A 23246-nucleotide genomic window follows, 5' to 3' on the forward strand; every position below is an offset into this window, starting at 1 on the left:
TTCCGCGGAGCACACTTTTAAAAACGCTGAGCGAATGGCGTTATTACTTCTTTTATTAAAAGAATAAGATATGGACATTGAAGCGAATTTCAAACATCTAGCCTCGCATCTAGCTGTGGTTACCTCAAGTCCTCAAAATCATACTTTCTAATTACTTCATTTTTATTTGTTTAGACTATGACCAATATTGTTCTAATAAACTCATAAATTTGTTATTAGAACACTAATTGCATACCTGGTGAGTGGTGACAGGGTCAAATATGTTGTACTTATACATGATAGCAAATTTAAGTATGTTTTTCTAATTAGGTACGTACATAGTTAAACATTTTGTTCACAAAATTGTGATTTCTTCCTACATTTTGTATTTGTTTATCCGGTTTTTCATATCACTTTAGTTTCATTCTATTCTTTAAACACAAATTGGCATAATCCCTTGGATATAGGTAATTTGTGATTTTGAATAAACAACCAAGGTAATTAAATTTTAATTACATTACATTAGGCCGATTAGAATCGTTCTTGGGAAAAATGCCTCAAATTTTGATTAAAACATTACATAGCCATAACATCAATTTCAAGTTTATAAATAAACAAGGAACATTTTATCAGCTGTTATCAATATTCAAACAGTAAACTAGTCACTGTACTAGTCATTAATAAGATATTACTATTAAAAGTAATAGCCCAATAATTTAAATTTAATTTCAACTTACCTCTTTAAAGATCTCCATTATCGATTGCTTTATTCAAATCGGACACAATCCTACTGACAACGTCTTTATACTCCGAATTTGTTTTAAAAATTGCATCCAAAAAATGATCATTTGTGAAGAAGTGAAATACGCTATCAATTCTTGCTAGTGATTTCTCTGTCAAATGTTTAGAAACGATAAATTGAAGGCACTTATGAGATTCATTTAGGGCTGATATGAGATAATTACGGTCGTAACTGAAATCTACTTCGTGAAATGATATAACGGCCATCACAGCCATGTGTAGTTTGTTTTTAACATGCTCCGAATAATTTAACTCTTCTTGTGAAAATACTCCATTACGGTGAAGCACTCCAAGTTTTATGACGATTTTTATAATATTTTTTATTAGCTTCTCTGCTTCTTTTTTGTTGTGTGACTAAAAAATAATGTAGCTACACTCATGAACATGAGACAATTTCATACTTACGTATTGCTTAGCAAGGCAGTATAGATTGTCCAGAAGGGACGCAGTAACATCATCAATGAGAGCTCTAGCCACATGTTTGCCTGCCATACGAGACAAGATTTTTTTTTGTGCTCGCAGTCCAATATCTCGTGCACGAAATCCAGTGTCACTCATAACTAGAATTAAAACAAATTTTTAAACAATCATCATACATTAGATATAAGATATAATGATAAATAATTGATTCCCATAAACACAAATCAATAGGTACATGCTTCACTTCCAACAACGGTCCCTTGACGACATCTGCTGTTTTACCTACACCTGTCTTCCCTTAAGTCTTAAGGGTAACATTATTTTCAAATAACGGAGTAACTTAGTAATTAAGTAATCAGTACTATTATTTGTTACAATAACTAGATTTCTTACCTATTCCGTTGTTAAATCAGTACTAAGACGAAAAACTAAATGAATAACAAAAATGTTCTCTCCGATTACGAACTACGAGTCACAGACTATCATTACGAGTGACAACTACGAGGTTATGTTCTTGTTTGTGTCAACTTTAGTTCAGCTGTCACGTCAAGTAAAGAAATTCAAATGACTCACTTCCCCTTCTTCAATAACACGTGAATTGATCCAGGCTAATTCGTTTCCTACATGTATTTTGGATTGCCTACGTTACATTTTACCTTACATATTGATTGAATAAATTCAATGATAAATTGATAACGTCACTCAACGCCTTCTAAAATTCAAGCAATTATGAATTAAGTCAGTTTCTAATGGAAAACCGACTATTACCGAGTAAATGAAAACATTTAAAGGCGGTAGTAGACAATGCAATGTAAGAATTGCAATGTTTATTGCGAAAGCGGATGTGACCGTTTGTATTTACGGTGGTAACAATGTGACGCATTCTCTCCGGGAAATATGACGTGTTTTGTTCGAGAACATTCCAGAATACTCGTTTGGAAGCGTTCAAAAACGTTTGAGAAACAGGGGCGTATGTTATACAGGGTGTTTAAGGTCTTCTCTGTATCCTTTTAAGGGGCGGCAGTACAGCTCAAAAGGAGTCGACAAACCCCAAAACACCTTAGTCAAAAATAATTTAAGTGGACAATGCTGATTAAGTAGTAGATTGCTAGATTTGTACACAGATTAATCGTTTAATGTAAAAAATAAAACAAATATTATCTCGCTTATTAAATAACTTTTACGAAGGTGTTTTGGGGTTTGTCGACTCCTTTTGAGCTGCACTGTCCCCCTTAAAAGGATATAGAGAAGACCGTAAACACCCTGTATAAACAAATCGAATTGTGTTTCAGTCAGTTCCAATTTCAACGCAAAAGTAGTAAATAGTTCGCACTGTTATAAATTGCGTATGTTTAAGTGATAAATAATATTTTAACTGTCATAACAATTCATTTCAGGACTGTCACAAATTTATTGTTAATTAATAGTAAATAAATAAATCACGTAATTAAATTTACGTTACCGTACGCTTTGTTTTCTATGTCAATGTATTTATTTTATTTTGTCTTGATAATTTTGTAAAAGTTGGTTTATTATTGATTACTAAAAAAATCTTGTGCGTGATATGGGGCGCAAAATCCGTTAGGGCTTAGGGCGTTGTTGAATCTTAATACGCCACTGCATGTATCTCTTGTTAAAATTGCACGTACAAGTTCTTGCTGCAAGACATTCTGCAATTTTCTTGTTTAGAACTTGTGCTATTTTTCTTGCAATTTAGTAATTATTTTAGTAACATTTAATTTTTCAATTAATTTAATTGGTAGGTATGCACTGGACATTTCCTCTCTAATAGCTATATGAGGTTTGTTATTTAAAAGTTAAAACTGAAATATCTGATTATTTATATACCTATAGACCAAGAGAACAGATAACGACATATTTTGTACGATGATTTTCAGGACAAATTATGCATCTATAAACAAACGATTGACGGAAAATTAGTTACTTATGCAACAAGTGAGTAAAGTACCTATATCTTTTTTTCACGAGAAGGAAGATCCGCCGAGTGAAAATAGTATATTAAGTAAACAAGGGATTAAAAAGAGTTTTTGTTCCTGAAAGAATGGTTTAAAGCCCGAGGCTTGCCGAGGGCTTTAATATTCTTGAGGGAACAACGACTATACTAATCAAATTTTGTTGCGAACCGCGGCATGGACCGCATCCTGTGTGACATACCAGACCGCGCGGCTGATCGCAAGCGATTGCCCGCGGCGGGCAGACCGCGTTCAGTGTGGCGACCCCTAAAGCTACGCTTTATATCGTCTGCCAGGATATATTTCAAAGTAGTGACAAAAAAAGGAATTTTTTATGTATAATTTTTATACGGTCCTCATGGTTTAGTTCAGGGGTGTTTTTCTCTACATTGAAGGGCGTCTTTCGCTACCAACGCCACACTTGAAATCATCTGGCATAGCATATTTGAAAACTATCGAAAAAATTGGATTTCTTGATACAAATCTTTTCCGTGACCCATAGTTTGGTAATTTAGTTGATCACCTAAAGAAGTCACCTATTTAGCGCCGCCCCAAGTTAATGCTGCCACTTACGACTGGCAGACGAGTGATTTTATTATTAGTTTTCAACGTACTTTCAGCCTGTATTGTCGAATATTTTGTCGCTTATGGTTTAGTTACTATGTACGCTGCCTCCCGGTCTACTAGTAGGTATTTTAGTTAATTTATTATGTCTGATAAGAATTTGTTTAGTAAAATTATTCGACCTCTATTATTTTGGTCTTTTAACGTAAGTTGAGGGGATATTTTCTGTTTCGCTTTAAATAAGATGCGGAAGAGGGAGAGCGTCGCTTTTTGCCAAGTTCAGCGCGGAACTACGTTTGATAGAAGTTTTTAAATCGGCTTTTAGCCAGTCAACGAAGAAATACGTTTGTTTGACAAGTTAAATCAGCTTTAAGCCAAGTTCATGGCTCAAGTGCGGTCAAATGAAAATTCGCTGTACGAAGTTACGTCTTGTTGAAGATTGAAATCAGCGTTTGCCACGTTCAGAGCGGAACTATACGTTCCGTTCACCGTTGTAGTTTTAAATCGTGTTTAGCGACAGTGTACGTAGAATTACGTCTCGTTGAAGAATCAGTTTTTTGCCACGAGTCACAGCCAATATTGAAAGTTTCGCCTAGTGGAAGTGTGAAGATAGAAGAAGTTCCGTTTGCGTAGCTGGAAGCCGAAATCGTGGCTAATTATTTGTTCTACGTGTTTAAAGTTTTGGCCATCAAAGGTTTTTAAGGAGAGGTGTTTGTTCGGCGCCCCCTTAAGTTGTCAACGTGACTCAGTTGGAAGTTGAGTCTTCGTCTACCCGAAAGAAGACGCTGCGATTACCCGGTCGTTATAGTGCAATTGTTTAATCGAGTGTTTGATTCAAAATTGTTTTTGTGTTTTATGTAAGGATACCATTTATTTGGAGCACATTTCTCGGATCTGTAATGTAAGTTAATTAAGTTTTAATTTTAGATTTTAGTGTCTAGTTCCGTGTTAAATAACAAAAGTAAAGAGCTAGCTAGGGTCTTGTTTAGGTGTTTTGTGTACGGTCTTTCTGACCTACGGACCAGTGCACACAGCATTATTATTTGGCGCCCAACGTGGGGCACATAGCACATATGCGCCACGGGCCACAGTTGAAAATCCAAATAAAAAGTATGTTTAAAGTAATCAATAATTATATCCATTTCTTTTTGGTCTTGATAATTTTTGCTTTCGTAAAAATAATTTAAAAAAAAAACAAGTACTCCTGAAAATTGACACGATTTTGCATACAAAATTTACCAGATCTGGATAGTAAATCCCCATATTCAGCTCGTATTCAAATTTTCATTTATGGTTATGGTTGTTTTCATTTCTTAGCCGTGCGTGACCAGTGGCGTATCTCCACTGTATTTATTGTAACTAAGAAAAATAAATATTGCATAAATATCACATCTAGAATTTGTCACTGCCAACTTAAAAAAGTCCGCCATGACGGTAAACTACACGTGTAAGACAATTTTATAATACATACATCATAGGGTGCTTGGCAGTCCATTTTTTTTTTAAAGTTCAGGCCCTCATATCAGTGGCGTATTCAAACATATGCTAACTCATACATCTTCGCCATCTTCGTATGTGCACCCTTTGTGAAATTGGGTGGTGATGTGAATAAAGCATTGCGCATTTATTTAATTATTCTTATTAATAATATATTATTATTAGTAACATACTAATATATACTAAGTATAAGCCAATACTTACAAAGACAATGATTACATTCTGAAACGATGTACTGATAAATCAACCAACTCTCCAATTCTGTTGATGTGACGGACATTTTAGATAAGGCCTAGTATGTTAGGTGTATTGTAAAAACCTTGTGCATCTGGAACAAAATGTGCAAATTAGTAAATAAATACTGACTGCATTACAGTGCGTTTAAATAGTCAATAGCCAGGTTGCGGACAGCATTTTCCGTTATGTTAGACGGCCATTTATTCTTATAACATAAGAAATATAAATTTTTGTAGAAATAATTTACGGTATGAGGGCTTTTTGTACGATATATTTATAAATAGCGGAACCAATGAAAATGAAGTTCTTATAATGTGTCACTGCGCAGTACGTAATCACTCATAAATAACATTTTCCTGCTAACCTACAATTGTGCAGTGTTTATGTTGGCGGTAGTTCTTTTCTTTTTGTCTAAGAGCATAGTAGTGAACTTTGGACATTTTAACACAATGTAAAATAAAAGTGAGGTTAAGACTCCTTCAAACTTATAAGCAAAATTGAACACGCCCAGCACACACCGCAACTTAACTTTGCTATAAAAATGTTTTATACTTATAAACTTATATTATAAGGAAAAATGGCCGTCTAACATAACGGAAAATGCTGTCCGCAACCTGGCTATTATATTGACTTCCGCTATACCATTGCGGTGCTCGTTTCACGTAACGGTCAAATTTCCACATGTAAATTAGCGCTTATCCTGCGTTTTTCTATCTATCTAGATGTAGAGTCTAGACTCTAGACTAGACTAAGATTTTCCATTATTAAATGTTGGACGCACTGTTTAGTTTTACGGTTTTGCAGGCCCCGGGTTATAAATCAGGGCGCCAGTTTCGGGGGGGGGGGGGGGGACCAAGATGTGCTAAACTATTTATTATTGGCAATTTGGATCAGGGGTTGTGGATAATTTTTGTCAAAATACATGTGCAAAAAGAAATGTACTTAGGTATCATTCAACGCTAGTAGTATAAATAACTTTCTATGAAGCTCGGTCACTAAGCATGCAATTTAGCTTATAGTTATGGCGGCGCCGAGGTAAATGTAGCTAAGGGCGCTAAAAACATACCCCGTGAGCTGCGGTGTTAAAACATTTTGAAGATGGTTTACAGCATGTAAACAATTATATTGTTGACATTTTTACGTGAAGAAATATAAAATGTCTTGGCAAATTTCTACATGTTAGTAAACTTTACAAAAATACATAAATGTTGTTTAATTGTCATATAGTAAACCATCTTTATACAGATTCAAATCTTAAAACTAGGCGGTATACGGCCAACATTTAATACAAAGCTACTTTTTTAGTGTAGATGTAAAAAAAAACCCTGATAAAACGCTACCTACATGGAGAAATACATGTAAATTACATGTAGAAATTATAACCGTCTAAATAGGGTTTAAAATTTAGTTCTCAGGTTGGACTATCTTCCCTTTAGGTTTCACCTACTGTACCATAAGTAAATTATTTATTCAATGGTGTTACCGACTGTTGTATGATTTTTGAGTCACTATAAGTTTAATGTGATCAATACTTTGCGTACTTATGTAGGTACCTATTTAAAAATAGTAAAACGGCATCAAGACATGCCAATAAAATTTTAACTTAATTTGGCAAGTGCACGTCATTTAATCATTATGTAAAATTATTTATATTTGGGGCTTTATTGATTAACTAACGTTTCTTTGTGTACCTATGCTGCTTATTTAGTTTGTTTAGATGAACGGTAACATCAATAATGTTGTCCAGTTATAGCGTAGATGTGAAGAAAAAATGAATAAAAACTAGGTCATGTCTTTTCAAATAATAAGTGGAAAGATTTTCACGGAAGAAAGTCCTATAAATTCAAAATATTATCTGATGAAACCAGCTCCTTAATTATCCCTGTACCTATGTAGCTCAAATTATTAGACATCTATATTCGTAGATATTACCTTAGTTACACTATGATATTAGTATCCAACGTCGCCGTCGTCGTTGGACCATATACGGTGATATTTATTAAGAAGTAGACATAGGGATTTATGTGTATTGTTTTTCCCTATATCTAATTTTAAAAGACAAAATCCATCCCTCTGAAGGGCGCCTAATTTTATACATCCAAAAGCAAATAAACATCTGGCTGTCATATTAATTAGTTTGAATATTGGTGCTTTGGCTTAACAGAAAATAAATCTCTTAAGCTCGTTAAACTGTTACCGGCACTATACGAATTGACAATATCAACTTTTTTCAGTTGAATAAATCGCACACGAACGAAAATAAAAATACAGTAGCCAAAGCAACAATATTCTAATTAATTAATCTGACTGCTAGATCTTTTTAAGAAGTTGTTTTGGTTGCATAAAATTAGGCGCCCCCCAGAAGAGAAAAGTATACGTTGGCCCTACATATTATTGGACATCTAGCTAAACATTTACAGAGAGTTATATTATTTACTCTATGACATTTATCATTCTACACGTTAGATAATCTTTTTTTTCTCTATAGGTATAGGCACATATAGGTAGTTAATCTGTGCTATTGGTTGTACTTACAGAACATTGTACATTTTCACAAAATTGTTCTATGGCTGAAAATGATCGCCTAAATTATTCAAAGTTAAATGAACTCACATTACCTACATATCTAAATCAAATCATTGTAAGGAAAAGCAGAAAAGTCTACTCAAGATTCTCCAAACCAATGTTAGAGGTTCGAAGGTAAAAGAATGAAGCAAAGATACCTATGCAATATCGACATTTTGGTGCATGTAGAACGTAAATTATAATTATAGTTTTATAGTAGGTACTTACCTTTAGGCTTCAATCGTGCAATAAATTAAAGTCGGTATTTCCATTTTTTTGGAAAATAAATCCAGTGCAGTTTAAGCCATAAGCCCATAACATTTAACTTACCATTATATATTTGTCAAAATTTGTAGGTCAAATAATTTAGGTACGTATATACTTCCAGTACAAATTTTACATTATAAGTTCATATTTTCAATTATCAAAATGGCAGGAAATACAACTACAGTAAGTTTTCTTGTTTGTATACGTTTTTATGCCGATTCGGTAAACGCATAAAGCGATGTGAGCGTTTCGATCGGCAGGCAACGGCGAAAACTGCTGAGTGACGTAGACTAGGGGTAGGTAAATCAATACCCACAATGCATGATTAAGTATTGTTATCACTAACATCAAATTAGGTATAGAATTCTCTTTTGATTAATTGTAACGTAATAACGTGTCTACCACGATGTAGTATCACAGATTGAAATAGTATATTATATTATATATTATAATTGTATATTAGTATAGTATAGTATAAATAGTATATTTAAATCTGTGGTAGTATCTACCATTCTACTTAATCAAGTATATCGCGAGTTGTTATCGTTACGTAGATCATTGAATATTTTTAGTGCATTTTTGTAAAAAATATGCTATTATATTCGTTATGGCTGGCTGACTGGCTGTCCGGTTAAGATCTCAGCAATTACAATAGCTAGAGACTTCAAATTTTCACTAAAACCTTTCTGATATAGTGTATAGATGTGCAGGTTCTATCTATTTTGAGTTGAGTTACTCATGAGATAGACAATTTTAAACTTCGTTAATAAAATTTTGATCTGCATTACCAAAAATGCGCTTTCATCATGCATATGCTGATTTACAACTTGTTTATCCAATGCTTAGGTAATAGAGAAACTTGTTAGGTAGAGGTACCTATAAGACCAAGTTGAATATGGCCCTTGTATAAAATGTTAGTCATTTTGTATCAGTAATTGTATACATTGATCAACAAAAAAATAATATATTCTGCCTATAATAAGCAAAAATAAATAAAAAGTGCAATTAGACATCGAAAATATTTGCTTTTACAAAAGTTATAGCGATTTGATTGAAAGCTTTCAGGGGCGAAAATTAAAGCTGGAATCTTTGTTTTCCCTCAAATAAAAAGAAAAATAGAGGGTGATATTTTCCCGCGGTTACTTAGCAAAGAGGAAAAAAATACTGGAACAGTATTAAGGCAATAGTCCATGGTTTCCCGTTCAGTGTTTCCTGGGAAACCATAGAGCTAAAAATTATGACGAGCTGAGGGGTTTTGGTTTTGCATCATTGGGTATAGAATGTCTCTAAAGATGCACAGGTTACATTCACACGTAGATTCATTTAAGGATAATATGGGAGCTTATTCGGAACCCTTTCATCAAGACATAATGGAATTTAGGCACGTTACCAAGGCCAGTAAGCTGGAAGCATGATGGAAGATCATATTTGGGGGGTTGAAGAGAAAAACTTCAGTTGAAGATGACAAAAGCAGCAAAACTGTTCCATTTTTAAACATTTAGATTCTAAGACAAACAGATTATAAATGTAGGAACGTTACTTTATAATAAACCATGCCTGTGTAAGTAAGATTTTCTATGTATTTTTATTTTTTGGTTTTCTGCATTTTTTTCGAATAAAAACAAATACATACCTAACCTTGTTTTGTTCTAATTCTTATTTGTGGCTATACAAGCAATACAAATAAGGTATACATGTCCCCATGTGCAAAAATACTGTAGACCGGTGTTATTTACTACCAAACTGAACGACTCGTCCATAAGAATTACCAGGCACATTTGAATTTTGAATCAAGAAATCGTAAACATTTCCAAAGGGGGGGGGGGGGGGTGTTTTTATAATTCCGGACTGGGCTGTTTTGAACTTTGATGGCATTATTTTGATTATGTTGTTTTTTAATTACATATTTATCCCTTGGTAACTTGTGTGGCAATTTACAAAACAGTTGCAACGTTATTATCTAATTATTCTGTCAGTTTGGTGTCGTCGCGCGTTATATTAATAGGTATGTATCGAAATGAATAAAATCGAATACCGGGGTATAATAACGGGCGATCAAAAATGAGTTGCTATCGAGTCGCCTTTGGAAGTTCAAATTATACCTATACAATTTTCCAAGTACCTAACCAAAAATTTCAAAGGCGACTCGACAGCAACTCATTTTTGATCGCATAGTAGTACATTATGCAATGAGCATTTAATGGCGGCTATTAAGACACGAGTATGAGAATTATTATAATTAATACGAGTGTGTTTAATAGCCATTAAATCATAAATGCGAGTTTCACATACACTATTTTTTCTACGACTATCATGATCTATAAAGAGGTCATGCTACGATGACTTCAAAAGCGGTCCAAAATTTGAGATTTTTATTGTGTGCAGGTAGCGAAGTTAGCGACCTCAAAGCATGCGCAGTGCGCAGTCATGGTAATGCGTTCTTATCGTTCACTGATTATCACCATATATATAATCACTCAACGGTTCTCATGAAGTGTCACTGTCAAATTTATTCAAGATGACCGCCGATTGGAATTGTATGCGCAATATGTTTGCCTTTACTAGGCGAGTACCTGTGGTTAATTTCAACAAAATATATTAATAAATAGGAAAGTTGACGTTTTAATCGTTAAGATTTTCCTTGGCTCAGGTGCTAGAGCTATGCCTACGCTACCGAATGCAAAAAGAACGAACTAAATATCTTAAAAACTGTAGGACTGTCGGACAGACAGAGAAAGTGGCTGCAACTCAACTTGGTTGGAAAATGCGCTAAAACTACACAAAAAATTTATAATTTTTGAATTTTTTTAATTTCTGTAAAAACTTTTTAAAAATATTTTTGAATTGAATCCATTTAAAGAATCAGGTTAGGTCCGATAACTTTTTCACCTGACCCCGCACCCCCTGAACCGAAGGTAGGTAACTAAAGTTGGCACACGTGTTCTTAGGAGATGATAAAGATGAACAGCTGAAAAGCTTTGGAAAATATGCTTACTTTTTATTTATTAAATCAATTAAACGATATGCTACCTAATAGCGAACTATATTTTCCAAGAAAAACGAATTTTACAGCGGATAGTATTTGCGCGGTAGGCGGTACACGGAAAATTATTATTCGCCTCCCCGCTCTGTAGATTCATTGGCCATTTAAATCAATCTGGCTACGGTCCTGCTTTAATGCATTGCATTTATCCAGAAGAATATAAAACAAGTACAAATTGTGCACAACCATTGTGCAGGTATAGCTCATTTTTTTAAACACCCCTACGAAATTTCTTCCATAAATAAGAAAGTTGGCACTGCGCATGCGCAAAACCAAATTTGAAAAATGGTGCTACATTTGCTTTTATTCCAAGTGGCTATGTATCAAATTTTATTTAAATGCCCAATGGTTATATTTCTTCCAAACGTCCCAATCGCCCTTTGTAGGTATATTTACTTTGACAATTCACTCTTAAGATATAAGGAATTATAACCGATCACGACAAGGGATCTAGGAGGAAGACTATGGTTAGTATAAATTAATTCCTTTTGTGAGACCTTTCATTAGAGTACCATAAAGGATAAAAGTAGTTCCACTCCCCCCCCCTTCCCCACCACCCCGTACTTTGATAAGAGGACAAAAAGAAGGGCAGTAGTTTGTGGAAAACTGTTCCTTTCGTTGAGACCTTTAATTAGAATACAATGAAAAATAAAATTAATTTTTAACCAGGTATTCATGTGTTATTTTGTAACAACAATTATAAAAGATACCATTTTTTGGAGGTTCGGGCATTTTGTGGGCTGTCACTTTTTGGCCCGATAGTGTACGTAACTGAAAAACAATAGCGGCCTTTCTTATATCTTTAAGAACATGTTTACCATTTGTGCACACGGACAGACAGACAGACGGACAGAACAGTACAAAATTATAAACAATCTCGAGGATCGTTAATAAATAAATCGTTGAAGTTGATTCATTTTTAACTTATCCTACAGGTACTTTTCTTTTGGATTACTATTTAGCTACCCTTTAGCTGAGTTGTTTTTGTATCCAATGTTTTCATTTATAACGAACGTTTGCAGAATCTAAGGCATTAGCTAAGGCATATGCACAATACTAAAACAGAAAATCAATAGGTGGTAATCATGCAGTTACTCACATATTATTTGTCTACCTATACTTTTACTGCTTTGTAGGTATGGTATATTTTGCAAATATCCGCTGTCAGTATAGGCGTTGAATCTTTATATTCAAAGGTATAGGACCAATCTGTGATATAGATATAACATCCGCTAATGACGTCTGAGAAATTTTAAAATTCCCATCGTTTTTACTTACCTATTCTTAGGAGGGATGTAATTATGTCAGGGAGAGATATTATAAAACCGAATCTCATACACTTTCTCTTTTACTTTCTCAACACCTGTCGTTTAATTAAATCATGTGTTACATTAAGGTTGACAATGGTAACGTAAATATTATATTCTATAAAGTTTATTTGATTGCAGTTCGTCACGTTTTCCGTCATACTTTTTTTAAGTGTAATTAATATATTCACCGCAAGTACATCAAGACCTCCAATTGCAGATGACGAAATTAATAAGGCTCTCAACGACACTAGATACTTAATGAGACAAATAAAATGTACACTTGGAGAAGTACGATGTGATCCTGTTGGAAAAAGGCTGAAAAGTAAGTAACGCTGGTAACTTAAAAAAACGTCATTTAAAATATGGCCTTACAGGTTTAGCTCCACTAGTTCTGCGCGGATCATGTCCACAGTGTACGGATCAAGAAATGAAGCAAGTGCAAAAGGTATTGGCACATGTGCAACAATATTATCCCAAAGAATGGAACAAAATCATTCAAACATATGGGTCACTCTGTCGCGCTTTATTTCCACGGGGTTAGGCTTCTTATAGTGTTTTTATTCAATGGTTGAACATAAAACAAAGGCGTGTGCGCAGTATTCTAATGCGTGATGAAGGAATACTCATGTGTAAAATATATCATTGAAATTGACTATGTACTCGTATACTTTGTACAGGTAGGTAATCAAATCAATGAATATACAGTGAGTCTGGACATAGGTTTTTACATGTTAATTTTTCACCCTCCTGTTAACTTTTGTCTTCAGGAAAATACTCAATCCAGTTTTGTAATAAAGTTGTGGAAGCTCTGATAAAGTATTGAAATAATTTCAATTTAATATACAAGTAAGAAAAAAACCTAGCAAAAAGATTTCTCCTATAATTTCGTTTACCTTAATTTTAAATTTTTAGTAGGCTGAAATTTCATCAGTCATTTGTAATTTTGATCTGACATTTGTAACGATTCAGCAAACTTTCACAAGGAAAGGAAGTATTTCCATTCCTTTCGCTTTATAACTATAATGAAGTATAGGTACCTATAACTAGAAAATGTTATTAGGTACTTATTAGTAAATAAAATAACAGCGCTAGGCTTTGTAATTTTTACAAAAATACTTCTTAAGCTCAACTTAATTTTGTTGGTACAAACGGCCATTAGTCGTCTAAAGCCGGCTACAGACACACGTATGCATTCCTTGAGATATGTACGCGCGTATTTGTACGCGAAGTATGCGCGTACAAAAATGCAAGCATTGACTGAATACATCTTCGAGAGATATTTTAGGGAGACACCGAAGGATATGTACGCGCTTACAATGTACGCGCGTACATATCTCAAGGAATGTACAAGTGTCTGTAGCCGGCTTAAGATTGTGTTTCGAGGCCTGTGTATAGATAGCATTTATAATGCAAAAAATTTAGGTACTATATATCGTTTGAATAAACTGCCTCAACTTTAATGTGAACATGCATTTTTATGGTACATAGGTACTAAACAGCGACGTCGGAAGACTCGGAAGTGAATAACGGTGGGAGGGGCAAAAATCAGTGACCATGGAGTCTGAAAGGTACCTCCCATGCAAAATTGTGTACGAATTAATGCAAAGTAGTGGGTTTTTTAAGTGACCCTCAAACCTATTTATTTAATCAATCAAATAATGTATCTTTGAAAGAAGTTTTGAAAAAAAGTGTTGGAGCGGATGTGTAATGCAACTGAGCAACTCAGAGATACTTGACTCGATTGGGAAAACCATAGCCATAAATCATTAATATTTTATTTAAAAAATAATGAAGAACTAGAACATACAAGTTACAAAAATGTTGTTCCCATTTGCTGCACTATTGAGCATTGTAAAGAAAAGCAAGTATAAAAAATTAAATATATCCAAAAATTTTCCGCCTTTCCGCAGTTTTGCTGGCAAATTCTTTCAATATATCCTCTACTTCTACACTTTTTGCAATTTCTGCATGCACATGCAGTAGAAGATGTGTGAAATCGCTTTTGAGTGATTTATCTACTCATTCTTAGATGAGGCGCGGCCCCCTTGTGTAAAAACGGAGGGGGTGTCTCGCCCCCTCTGACCCATACTTCCGATGTTGCTGATACTAAAGTATTTCACTTGACAAGCAATGTTTGAAAAAACGTTTTGTAACGTTAAACGAATGTTGCATTTTGAAACAACTCAATTAAACAAAACATCGGCGTTATATCAACGATACTTGAATAAGCTTTTGTGTCCAATCCGTGGTTACGACGTTTTTGTAATGGTAAAAATTGTAACCTTATGGACTTTCGTCGCTGGAACCAGACCATCAGGTGCAATTCAATCAGCCACAACACAACCATCTATATTTACATAGACGACTGTGAATCGGCCCTGTGATCTTGGATGAAAAAATAACTGGATTGCTAGCAAAGTCAAATTTATGAAGCCAACATCAACAGCGCCATGCCATCACAAGGCAGTTGTGCGTTTTGTGAAACGAAATTTGACATACGTCAATAGTACGAGATTTAATTTGGGTGATTTTATGTAATTTTGTGTTAGTTAGTTGTGTTATTACTTTTATATAATTAATTAAAAATATGAGACGCTGAAGTTAATGTTTTGTAAAAAAATGTGATGCAGTTTATAACCTTAAAAACAAGGACATTAAAACAGAAACGTTTTTCGCGTAAGTAAAAGGCTAATTCGGTTCCTTCAATTTTCCCAAACACCTACATCAAATGAAAATGTCGATAGTTTTTCCGACCAAGAACAAGTTTAAGAAATGACAGTAGGTGACTGTGGTATTGTACATCACAGAACTGATTATGTTAAAGAGAGAGAAAATTTATTTACTAAATAAATGCCTGCTTGTTATGGTAACAAGTTGCATATTTTAAGGCACAGGAGTATAAGCCCTAGCGCACATGGAGCGACTGTTCTGCAACTACAGTTGCAAACCAATTGCGCGGGCAACTGTTTTGTGACCTCGACAATGTATTGGAGTGGGAAAGAGCGTCGTGTGCGCTTTCCCACTCCAATACATTGTCGAGGTCACAAAACAGTTGCACGCGCAACTGGTTTGCAACTGCAAAACAGTCGCTCCGTGTGCGCTAGGGCATGACGCACTTTACAGTTTTTTCTAGAATTTCTTTGCCGAAACCATACCACTTTGAATCGCTTTGCGAGACGGTTTGTCACTGTACCACTAGAACCGATGTAAAGGTCATGAACCGAAATGTTCTCTAGATTACCTATAGCGAGTTTTGAGGTCTATATATTCTTCTTTTCAGTGTCAACAGCATCAAACTACTCGGTTCCGTTGCCTCTTTCAATTCGAATTGTTGGGTCAAGCAATAGAGCTGTTTGATTTTTGTCATTGACTACCAGGATGTCGAGGCGTCGGTTAGAACCGTTGACTGCAGTGCAACTTATTTCTTCCATGTACCTACTGTTAAACGTTGGTCTCTATAAAGGCGTTGGCAATTATTGACCGAACTTTTTATGTCTATTGTTCACAAGCAAGTTTCCAAATGGACATGAGCCCAGAACGTGTCCTAGGGTTTCGGGCTCAGTGTGACATCGTCTACACTGGGTATCGTCTGTGCTCATACTGGGGTTAGCTCGAACAGATATTGTATTTGTTGATATCATGATAGCGGTCTTAAATTGTCCCGAAGAGAGTCCACTTTTGTCACGCCGCAGCCAATGGTTGCTAACTGGACATTCACCAAATTGTGAAAAACCATTACCTTTACTATGCAGGGTACAAAGGCTATCAAAAGCACGTTCTCGAAGAATTTGGCGTGCAGCTTGCGCACAATTACGTAACGATAATATTTCCGAAGCTGTAGTTGGAATTTGTAGTGTTTGCAAGCATGAATCAATTTCGGAACGTAAATCTCGGCAACAGACAACATATCCGTTATCTGCTTCAATCAGTCGCAAACAAATGCTACAATAGTTTTCTAACTCAATGGCTATAATGCTGCAAAAAAGCTTCCCAACTTGCTCTCATGAGACCTAATCCTCTCTTGTTCATGTTGGAGTAGAAAAATTCATTTGGTGTAGATTTCAGGAGGCTGAGGATTTCTTTGATGGCACTACGTACCAAAATGTCAATGTCTTCAAAAAAGTTTTTGGTCAATTTACTTAGTGGGGTACATTGCATCGGATAGATTAAAGTTGGCTATATATGTACAATGTGTATTGATAGTCCAGGCAACAGAGGAAAAATAGCGGAAAAAAATCGTGTAGAAGCCAATTTTGGCACAGATGTAGGGGAAGGTATCTTGAACAACATACTAAAAGTACTGGGGCGTGGGGTGTGAGCTAAGGGTGGGGGGAGGGGTTAAAGATCCCTTTTTTTAGTTGCTCCTAATTAAAAATTTTGCTCTAAAGAATTAAACACCATAAAATTACCTACAAAATGATATAGCACAGTATATAAGTCATGATACTTGAAATACAGAGGGAAGAAAAATGAAAAATTTTAAAATAGTCGTATATACACGGCAAGTCAGATTGCGACTAGTTACGTAGGCAAGATTGTGTGGGCAGGAGTCAAAATCGTCATCGTCGTCGGGCTCCATTCGTGCACATGCCAATACAATTGCCGCAAGTGACGGAGCAAGCAATGCCTGCTTTGCGGCAGCGGCAGCCACACCTCCCTTTGCACTCAGTTGTACATCGGCAAACTATTGTGTTAAGTATCGCTTCGGGAGCCACTGGATCATTTGTGGTTCCTGGAAATAGTACCTACCCCGTCTTCTCCTTTGACCCAACCCCATTGGGTGGGCGGTAAGGGGTTATTGAGCCACTGTTGTATCTGTAAAAAAACACAGGCCGCTCTCTTCCCTCCTAAAACTGTCTATTTGCCCATCTTTTCTCAGAATTATTGTTGTATACTTGCCTGTAGTACGGGTGAACAATAATTATAGGCTTTGATATACACAATTAATATTTACTATAATGATAATGGTTCAATACACTGACAAGTTTTATATCTGACGTTCCTATTTTTCCTGTTGCTATCCAACACCCCCTTTTCTTAGAAAAGCACATAGTCGCTGAGATACCCTGGTGCTTCACGAATAAGTAGGAATCACCACTCTTTCTCCAAGCATCAAGGTGTTACGAACTACGGATAATTCGTCTTTCCTGTTAAAAAATGGTAGAAGGTCAGTACTAATTTCCTTCTTGTTAGATGGCCAGCCCGAACTCATGTATTCAATGACTGTCGTGATATTAGAATCATTTTTGGATTCCTGTTCGATTTCATTGAATAACACTGGAAGGTAAGTGACAGTATTCGTCTGAATGCTGTTGATAACGATTTCTGTGTATACTGAAGCGATGACGGAATCTTCTTCAGATCTTGGTTGAGAATCGATGAGTCGTGATAAAAAATCTGCATAGCCAAATGAATCAGTATTAATGTATGTTATGTCGAAATCGTAAAGAAGTAACGTACACGCCCATCTCTGTAATCTATTTGCAGTGTAGATCGGTATACCCTTCTTATTTCCAAAGATATGTAGAAGCGGCTTGTGATCAGTCTCCAATGTGAAATGACGACCAAATATGTATTTGTGAAATTTGGTAACTGCATAAATGAGACCAAGTGCTTCTTTTTCAATTTGGCTGTATTTCTTCTCAGTTTCTGTCAGTGTACGAGAAGAATGAAATATTGCTTTTCGACTCTTGTTGGGGAGTTCGTGCATAATCACAGCACCAATCCCTTGATTGCTGGCATCTGCTGCAACTATTATTGGAAGTAACGGATCATAGTGAGTGAGTAGAAGATCACTCTGTAATACTTCCTTCAGTTTATCGAATGCCGATTGTTGATCCGGAGTCCAATACCATGTAGTGTTCTTCTTGAGTAGAACGTCAAGTGGGCCTCTGAGTTGGCTCATTTTATGAATAAATTTACCATAAAAATTTATAGCACCCAGAAATGAACGTAGCTCACTGATGTTGGTAGGTATAGGCATTCTTCTGATGCAGTCAATCTTATTGGGGTCTGGTTTCAAACCGTGTTCACTGATAATTTGACCTAGAAATTTTACTTCCGATGTGAACAGTTGACACTTCTGTGTTTGAAGAGTGAATCCATATTGTTGGATTCTGCTCATTATTTTTGTTAGATGATATTTATGGTCAGTAACATTTTTACTGAAGATAATTAAATCGTCTAAATATGATTGGACGAATGGTAAATCACCAATCATTGCGTCAATAATATTTTGAAAAACACCAGGCGCTGTTTTGACTCCAAAAGGTAACCTTTTAAATTTGTATAGGCCGCGATGTGTATTAATGGTAAGAAGTTCTTGCGATTCTTCATCTACAGCCAATTGAAAATACGCTTCCGACAAGTCAATAACGGAGAAATATTTGTTTCCGGTTAATGATGCGAATATGTCTTCTGGAAGTGGCAGTGGATGACTATTAGGTTGGAGTGCTGTATTTAAGCCCGTGGAATAATCTGCACATATTCGGATTTTTCCATTTGATTTGTGTACAACGACAATCGGTGTCGCCCAGAGTGAATATTCCACCTTTTCAATGATGTTCATTTCTTCTAAACGTTTTAATTCCTGATCTACTAATGGCAATGCTGAATAAGATACAGGTCGTTTAGATATGTAAGTTGGCTTTGTTCTTGGCAGGACATGTAATTTAACTTTGGTTTTTGTGCAGAGGCCAAGCTGCTTTGAAAATACGTCTGGGAACTGTTGAGCCAATATGTTGATATACTCATGAGGAACTTCCTCATCTGTTGTTACTGCACTGCATACAGTATTTAATGGCTGAGACCAGAGATCGAATAAATCCATCCAATCGATACCAAGCAAATTGAGTTCAGGAATAGAAGTGACATAGCATTTGCCTTTCTTTGTGATCTCGTTGAGAGTTATGTCACAATAGAAACTGCCAATTATCTCTAGAGGATCTCCTGATGCATTTTTCGCTTGAAATGACGTGTGTTCAGTTATTGGTACATCAATTTGTTTCCAAATATCTGATGATATAATGGTGATATCTGATGCGGTATCCAATTGAAGCTTCGTCATTTTACCATTAATATGTACGGTAGCATACTTTCTTTTATGTTGGAAATTCACTTTATGAACATTGGGAATGCTTACGTGTTTGGTTTGAGCGACAGATTTGCCTTTCCCTGCTTTGGGATTCGATTTATACCCCTGCTGAGAATTGTTCTGTTTACCGCTCTTGCAATAACCTTCCTTATGGCCTACACCCTTACAATCCGTGCATGTGTGTTTGATAAATTCACACGATTTCACAAAATGCATTCCACCACATTTCCAACATGGATATTTCGGTAAATCCGTCGCAGTTGGTTGCTTATTGTTATTACGTGGATGCGGATGTTTCTTGTATTCTACCTTAGAGACAACTGGATTTTTGTTTTCTACCAGTGCCGTATCTTGTTTCAATGCAATCATCTTCTGGCACTCCTGAACCAAATGATGTAGCTCAATAGGATTTTCGGTAGTGTGAGTATCTAATCTACGTAATAATCTAGCACGGATGTCACTGTCCTTGTGTGATTGAAGTCCTGATATAAAGATTAAACATTTAAATTGTTCGACACCCAGCTCGGAGAAAATGAAGTCTTCTATGTTTCGATTCACTTTCCCTGCATATGTTACAAAATCGTCTGAATCTTTCTTCTTCATTTGAAGACAATTGAAACGTCGGTTGAAAATTGATGTCTGTGGACATAATATCGCCTTGAGTTTCTTCACGGTCTCTTCGAAGTTGAAATCTTTCACTGTACGGGGCAGTATATAGTTGACATATTTTGTATGAGATGGATGATCGAGTTTCCGCAACAGAAGTCTGATTTGTGCATCCTCATTGATTTGAGTCTTGGCTGCGATAAAGGTGTCTTCATATCGATTGTACCACTTGTCAAACGTGTTGTGGTCTTCTGGATCGTATGAAAATTCCTTTATGCTGTTTGCCAAAGCCTCGATGATCAATTCACTACTGTTGGACACTGATGATGGATTGGTAGATACGGTTTCCTTCAATGTGTGCTCCAACAGTTGAAGTCTACGATCTTGTTGATGCAAGAGATCCACTAATGCTTCATAAACTTTTTCCGATGCCATGTTTTCTTTCGTGTAAATTTAATTCGAAAAAAATATCTGCAACTGTAATGCGAAGTGCTACACCAATAATCCTCGTCGCCAATTTGTTGTATACTTGCCTGTAGTACGGGTGAACAATAATTATAGGCTTTGATATACACAATTAATATTTACTATAATGATAATGGTTCAATACACTGACAAGTTTTATATCTGACGTTCCTATTTTTCCTGTTGCTATCCAACAATTATTCCTTTTTTTCCCACTTGACATAAATCACTGTCAACATCATCCTCGCAAATTAAACACTTATCAGCCATAGTTAATTATGTGGCATCAAGTAAAGTAAAACACAAGTCAATTAGACACACTAGCTTAAAGATGCGCAACTTATCTTAAAGACTCACTAAAGGCAATGGAACTGAATGAGTTCGTTCGCGTCGTTGTCATGGGACAACACGTTGCATTTGAATAGATGAAACAATTGAACAATATGAGCCTCAGCGTGATTAGAGTGAACTACTGACGTCCTTGCTGTCCACCAGCACGCACTGACCTCCCCGTGGACCTCCACTCTCTCGCCTACGTAACATAATCGCATTCGGGCTCCCCGTGTGCGTATACCGGTTAAAATTTTAAAAATATTGATTTTTCTTCCCTCTGGATCTCATTAAGTATTGTAACGGAAACGCTCCAGACATGACGTCGCCTTTGGCGCTCTGGAATTTTCTACGCGCGCGATAGTGGGATTTTGTGTAAGAATATTCGAGAATGTACTGGACTTACATTGCTTGCGTGTATAAATGGTTGCGGACCGAACATCGCGGCAGTCTACTACCGAACGAGTACGGACGAAACATCGAGCGCGGAAATATAAATTGCGAAGTGTGTGTGATATAAATAATCGATATAAATTGTACGGTTTTTATAGTGTTTTAGTTTTGTTTAATAAATATTGATATAAATCGAACCCGAATTTATAAATCACGTTACAGTATTATTATTATTATATACTGTGCTATATCATTTTGTAGATAATTTTATTCTGTTTAATTCTTTAGAGCAAAATTTTTAACTAGGAGCAACCGTTTTCAAATTATTCACGAAAAACTAAAAAAAGGGACCTTTAACCCCTCGCCCCTCCTTTAGCTCACACCCCAACCCTCAGTACTTTTAGTATGTTGTTCAGGATACCTTCTCCTACATCTGTGCCAAAATTGGCTTCTACATGATTTTTTTCCTCTATTCAGCCTTTTTTGGGCTTCGCTGCCTGGACTATGATTACAATTGTCAATTTCTGTTTAGGTCGAAGCAAATTTGACGAAACCAACTTGTCTATATCTTTGGCCAAATTACGAATTATAGCATCAGTATCGGCTGTTAACTCGTCAGAAAACGTTACACCAAGATATTTGATAGTTTGACCGGACTGCAGTGATGGAATAACGAAATCACCGTCAGTAGTCAGCGCAGCGGTTCCATTGACAAAGTACCGTTTTCAATAATTGTAATTGCTATTGATTTCTTAGCGTTGATTCCCAATCCAATACTGTTAAAAAGCTGACGTATAAGACTGACTTGAGTATAGCTGGTGCTTCTCTTGAGCACGAAATAATTGTAATGTCATCATCAGCAAAGCCAAGAATCGATAGCTTAGTTGATCTGACAAGGAGAACCCATGTTGTCTTGCGACATCAAATTCCGACATTTCTTGAAATACAAAGTCAATGGCAAGGTTAAAAAGCGTCGGTATGAAATTGGAGAGCCTTGTAAAACTCCTCGATTAAAATCGATTCGTTTTGTTTTGTTGAAATTTGATTTAACTTGAGTGAAGTTTCCAATTAATAACAACTTCGCCATGTTTCGAAGTAATGAAGGTATAAAGGCACAGATTTAAATATTAGGTAAAGGTAACGTGTCAACTGTTCGGAAAATATGTTCGTGACCCATCATTTAGGAGGTTAACGTGGTGCTGAAGTTTTCTGAAATCAAAGTTGATCAAGTGGACGATAATCCTCAAACATTAGTAGAGAAGTAGGTACTTGATCGCTTTTGTTTCAAGTAAACTATAAACATTGAAAATGTGTTAAAGTCAGTTAAAGTTAGTGTTAGATAAAAAATAATAGGCGGCGTATTTCATAGTTTAGAAAGATTAGAATTTTTACCGTAACTGTCACATGTAATAACGCTCAATCTTGTAATCAATAATATCATTTTCATTAAAGTTTAACGTTGAATTATATTAGGTTATGGGCGCAGACCTTCGTTTTAGTGTTTTTCCGTTTCGAATTGTGTATTTGTGAAGTGTTGTTAAATCCACACATCAGCAGCAGAATGGATTTAGCAAAGCACATTAAACCATTGACTGGTGAGTCAGACTGGCCAATTTGGAAAAGGAAAATTCGTGATTTACTTGATTATCATGAGGGAGCGTTAGATGTTATCGATAAGAAGCTAGAGAAACCGACTCCGCTTA

General features: G+C 35.8%; 4 protein-coding genes across 5 annotated transcripts in view; 2 read left to right on the forward strand and 2 right to left on the reverse strand.

Moving 5' to 3' along the window:
• The window catches only part of LOC116164759 (esterase FE4-like), a 15178-nt gene extending 14857 nt beyond the window's left edge, over positions 1-321 (forward strand). The window contains exon 8 of the mRNA XM_031478980.1: positions 310-321. Coding sequence (XP_031334840.1) covers positions 310-321 — 12 coding nt within the window. The remainder of the gene's footprint in view (positions 1-309) is intronic.
• A 369-nt stretch (positions 322-690) lies between these two features.
• Positions 691-8539, reverse strand: LOC116163630 (tumor necrosis factor alpha-induced protein 8-like protein). Of its 2 annotated transcripts, XM_031477661.1 has the most exons (4): positions 8367-8539; positions 5439-5562; positions 1186-1340; positions 691-1134 (listed from the first exon to the last, which is right to left on the reverse strand). In XM_031477661.1, the coding sequence occupies exons 2-4, from the start codon at positions 5512-5514 to the stop codon at positions 721-723; spliced, it is 645 nt and encodes a 214-aa protein (XP_031333521.1). In that variant the 5' UTR covers positions 5515-5562; positions 8367-8539; the 3' UTR covers positions 691-720. The 2 variants fall into 2 exon arrangements, with proteins under 2 accessions (XP_031333521.1, XP_031333522.1); XM_031477662.1 differs by lacking the exons at positions 5439-5562; positions 8367-8539 and adding an exon at positions 1594-1770 and having other exon boundaries at positions 692-1134.
• A 4143-nt stretch (positions 8540-12682) lies between these two features.
• LOC116163005 lies at positions 12683-16607 on the forward strand. Its single transcript, XM_031476824.1, has 4 exons — positions 12683-12742; positions 12795-12978; positions 13031-13171; positions 16303-16607. Exons 1-4 carry the CDS (start codon positions 12728-12730, stop codon positions 16605-16607), a joined length of 645 nt encoding a protein of 214 aa, XP_031332684.1. The 5' UTR covers positions 12683-12727.
• A 951-nt stretch (positions 16608-17558) lies between these two features.
• LOC116165086 (uncharacterized protein K02A2.6-like) lies at positions 17559-21448 on the reverse strand. Its single transcript, XM_031479373.1, has one exon. It carries the CDS (start codon positions 20788-20790, stop codon positions 17731-17733), a length of 3060 nt encoding a protein of 1019 aa, XP_031335233.1. The 5' UTR covers positions 20791-21448; the 3' UTR covers positions 17559-17730.
• Positions 21449-23246: the final 1798 nt, after the last annotated feature.

The sequence above is a fragment of the Photinus pyralis genome, unplaced genomic scaffold (genome assembly GCF_008802855.1).
Source record: "Photinus pyralis isolate 1611_PpyrPB1 unplaced genomic scaffold, Ppyr1.3 Ppyr1.4_LG2, whole genome shotgun sequence".
NCBI lineage: Eukaryota > Metazoa > Arthropoda > Insecta > Coleoptera > Lampyridae > Photinus > Photinus pyralis.

What these genes read in the sequence shown, in the direction of transcription:
- LOC116163630 (XM_031477661.1), bottom strand. Translation starts at nt 5,514, where the DNA reads ATGTCCGTCACATCAACAGAATTGGAGAGTTGGTTGATTTATCAGTAC. An exon ending in AGAATGTAATCATTGTCTTT is followed by an intron (nt 1,341 to 5,438) that starts GTAAGTATTGGC and finishes TTTTAATTCTAG; the next exon opens with TTATGAGTGACACTGGATTT. An exon ending in ACTGCCTTGCTAAGCAATAC is followed by an intron (nt 1,135 to 1,185) that starts GTAAGTATGAAA and finishes ATTATTTTTTAG; the next exon opens with TCACACAACAAAAAAGAAGC.
- LOC116163005 (XM_031476824.1), top strand. An exon ending in TGTTGGAAAAAGGCTGAAAA is followed by an intron (nt 12,979 to 13,030) that starts GTAAGTAACGCT and finishes ATGGCCTTACAG; the next exon opens with GTTTAGCTCCACTAGTTCTG. An exon ending in TCAAACATATGGGTCACTCT is followed by an intron (nt 13,172 to 16,302) that starts GTCGCGCTTTAT and finishes ATATCATGATAG; the next exon opens with CGGTCTTAAATTGTCCCGAA.
- LOC116165086 (XM_031479373.1), bottom strand. Translation starts at nt 20,790, where the DNA reads ATGGCATCGGAAAAAGTTTATGAAGCATTAGTGGATCTCTTGCATCAA.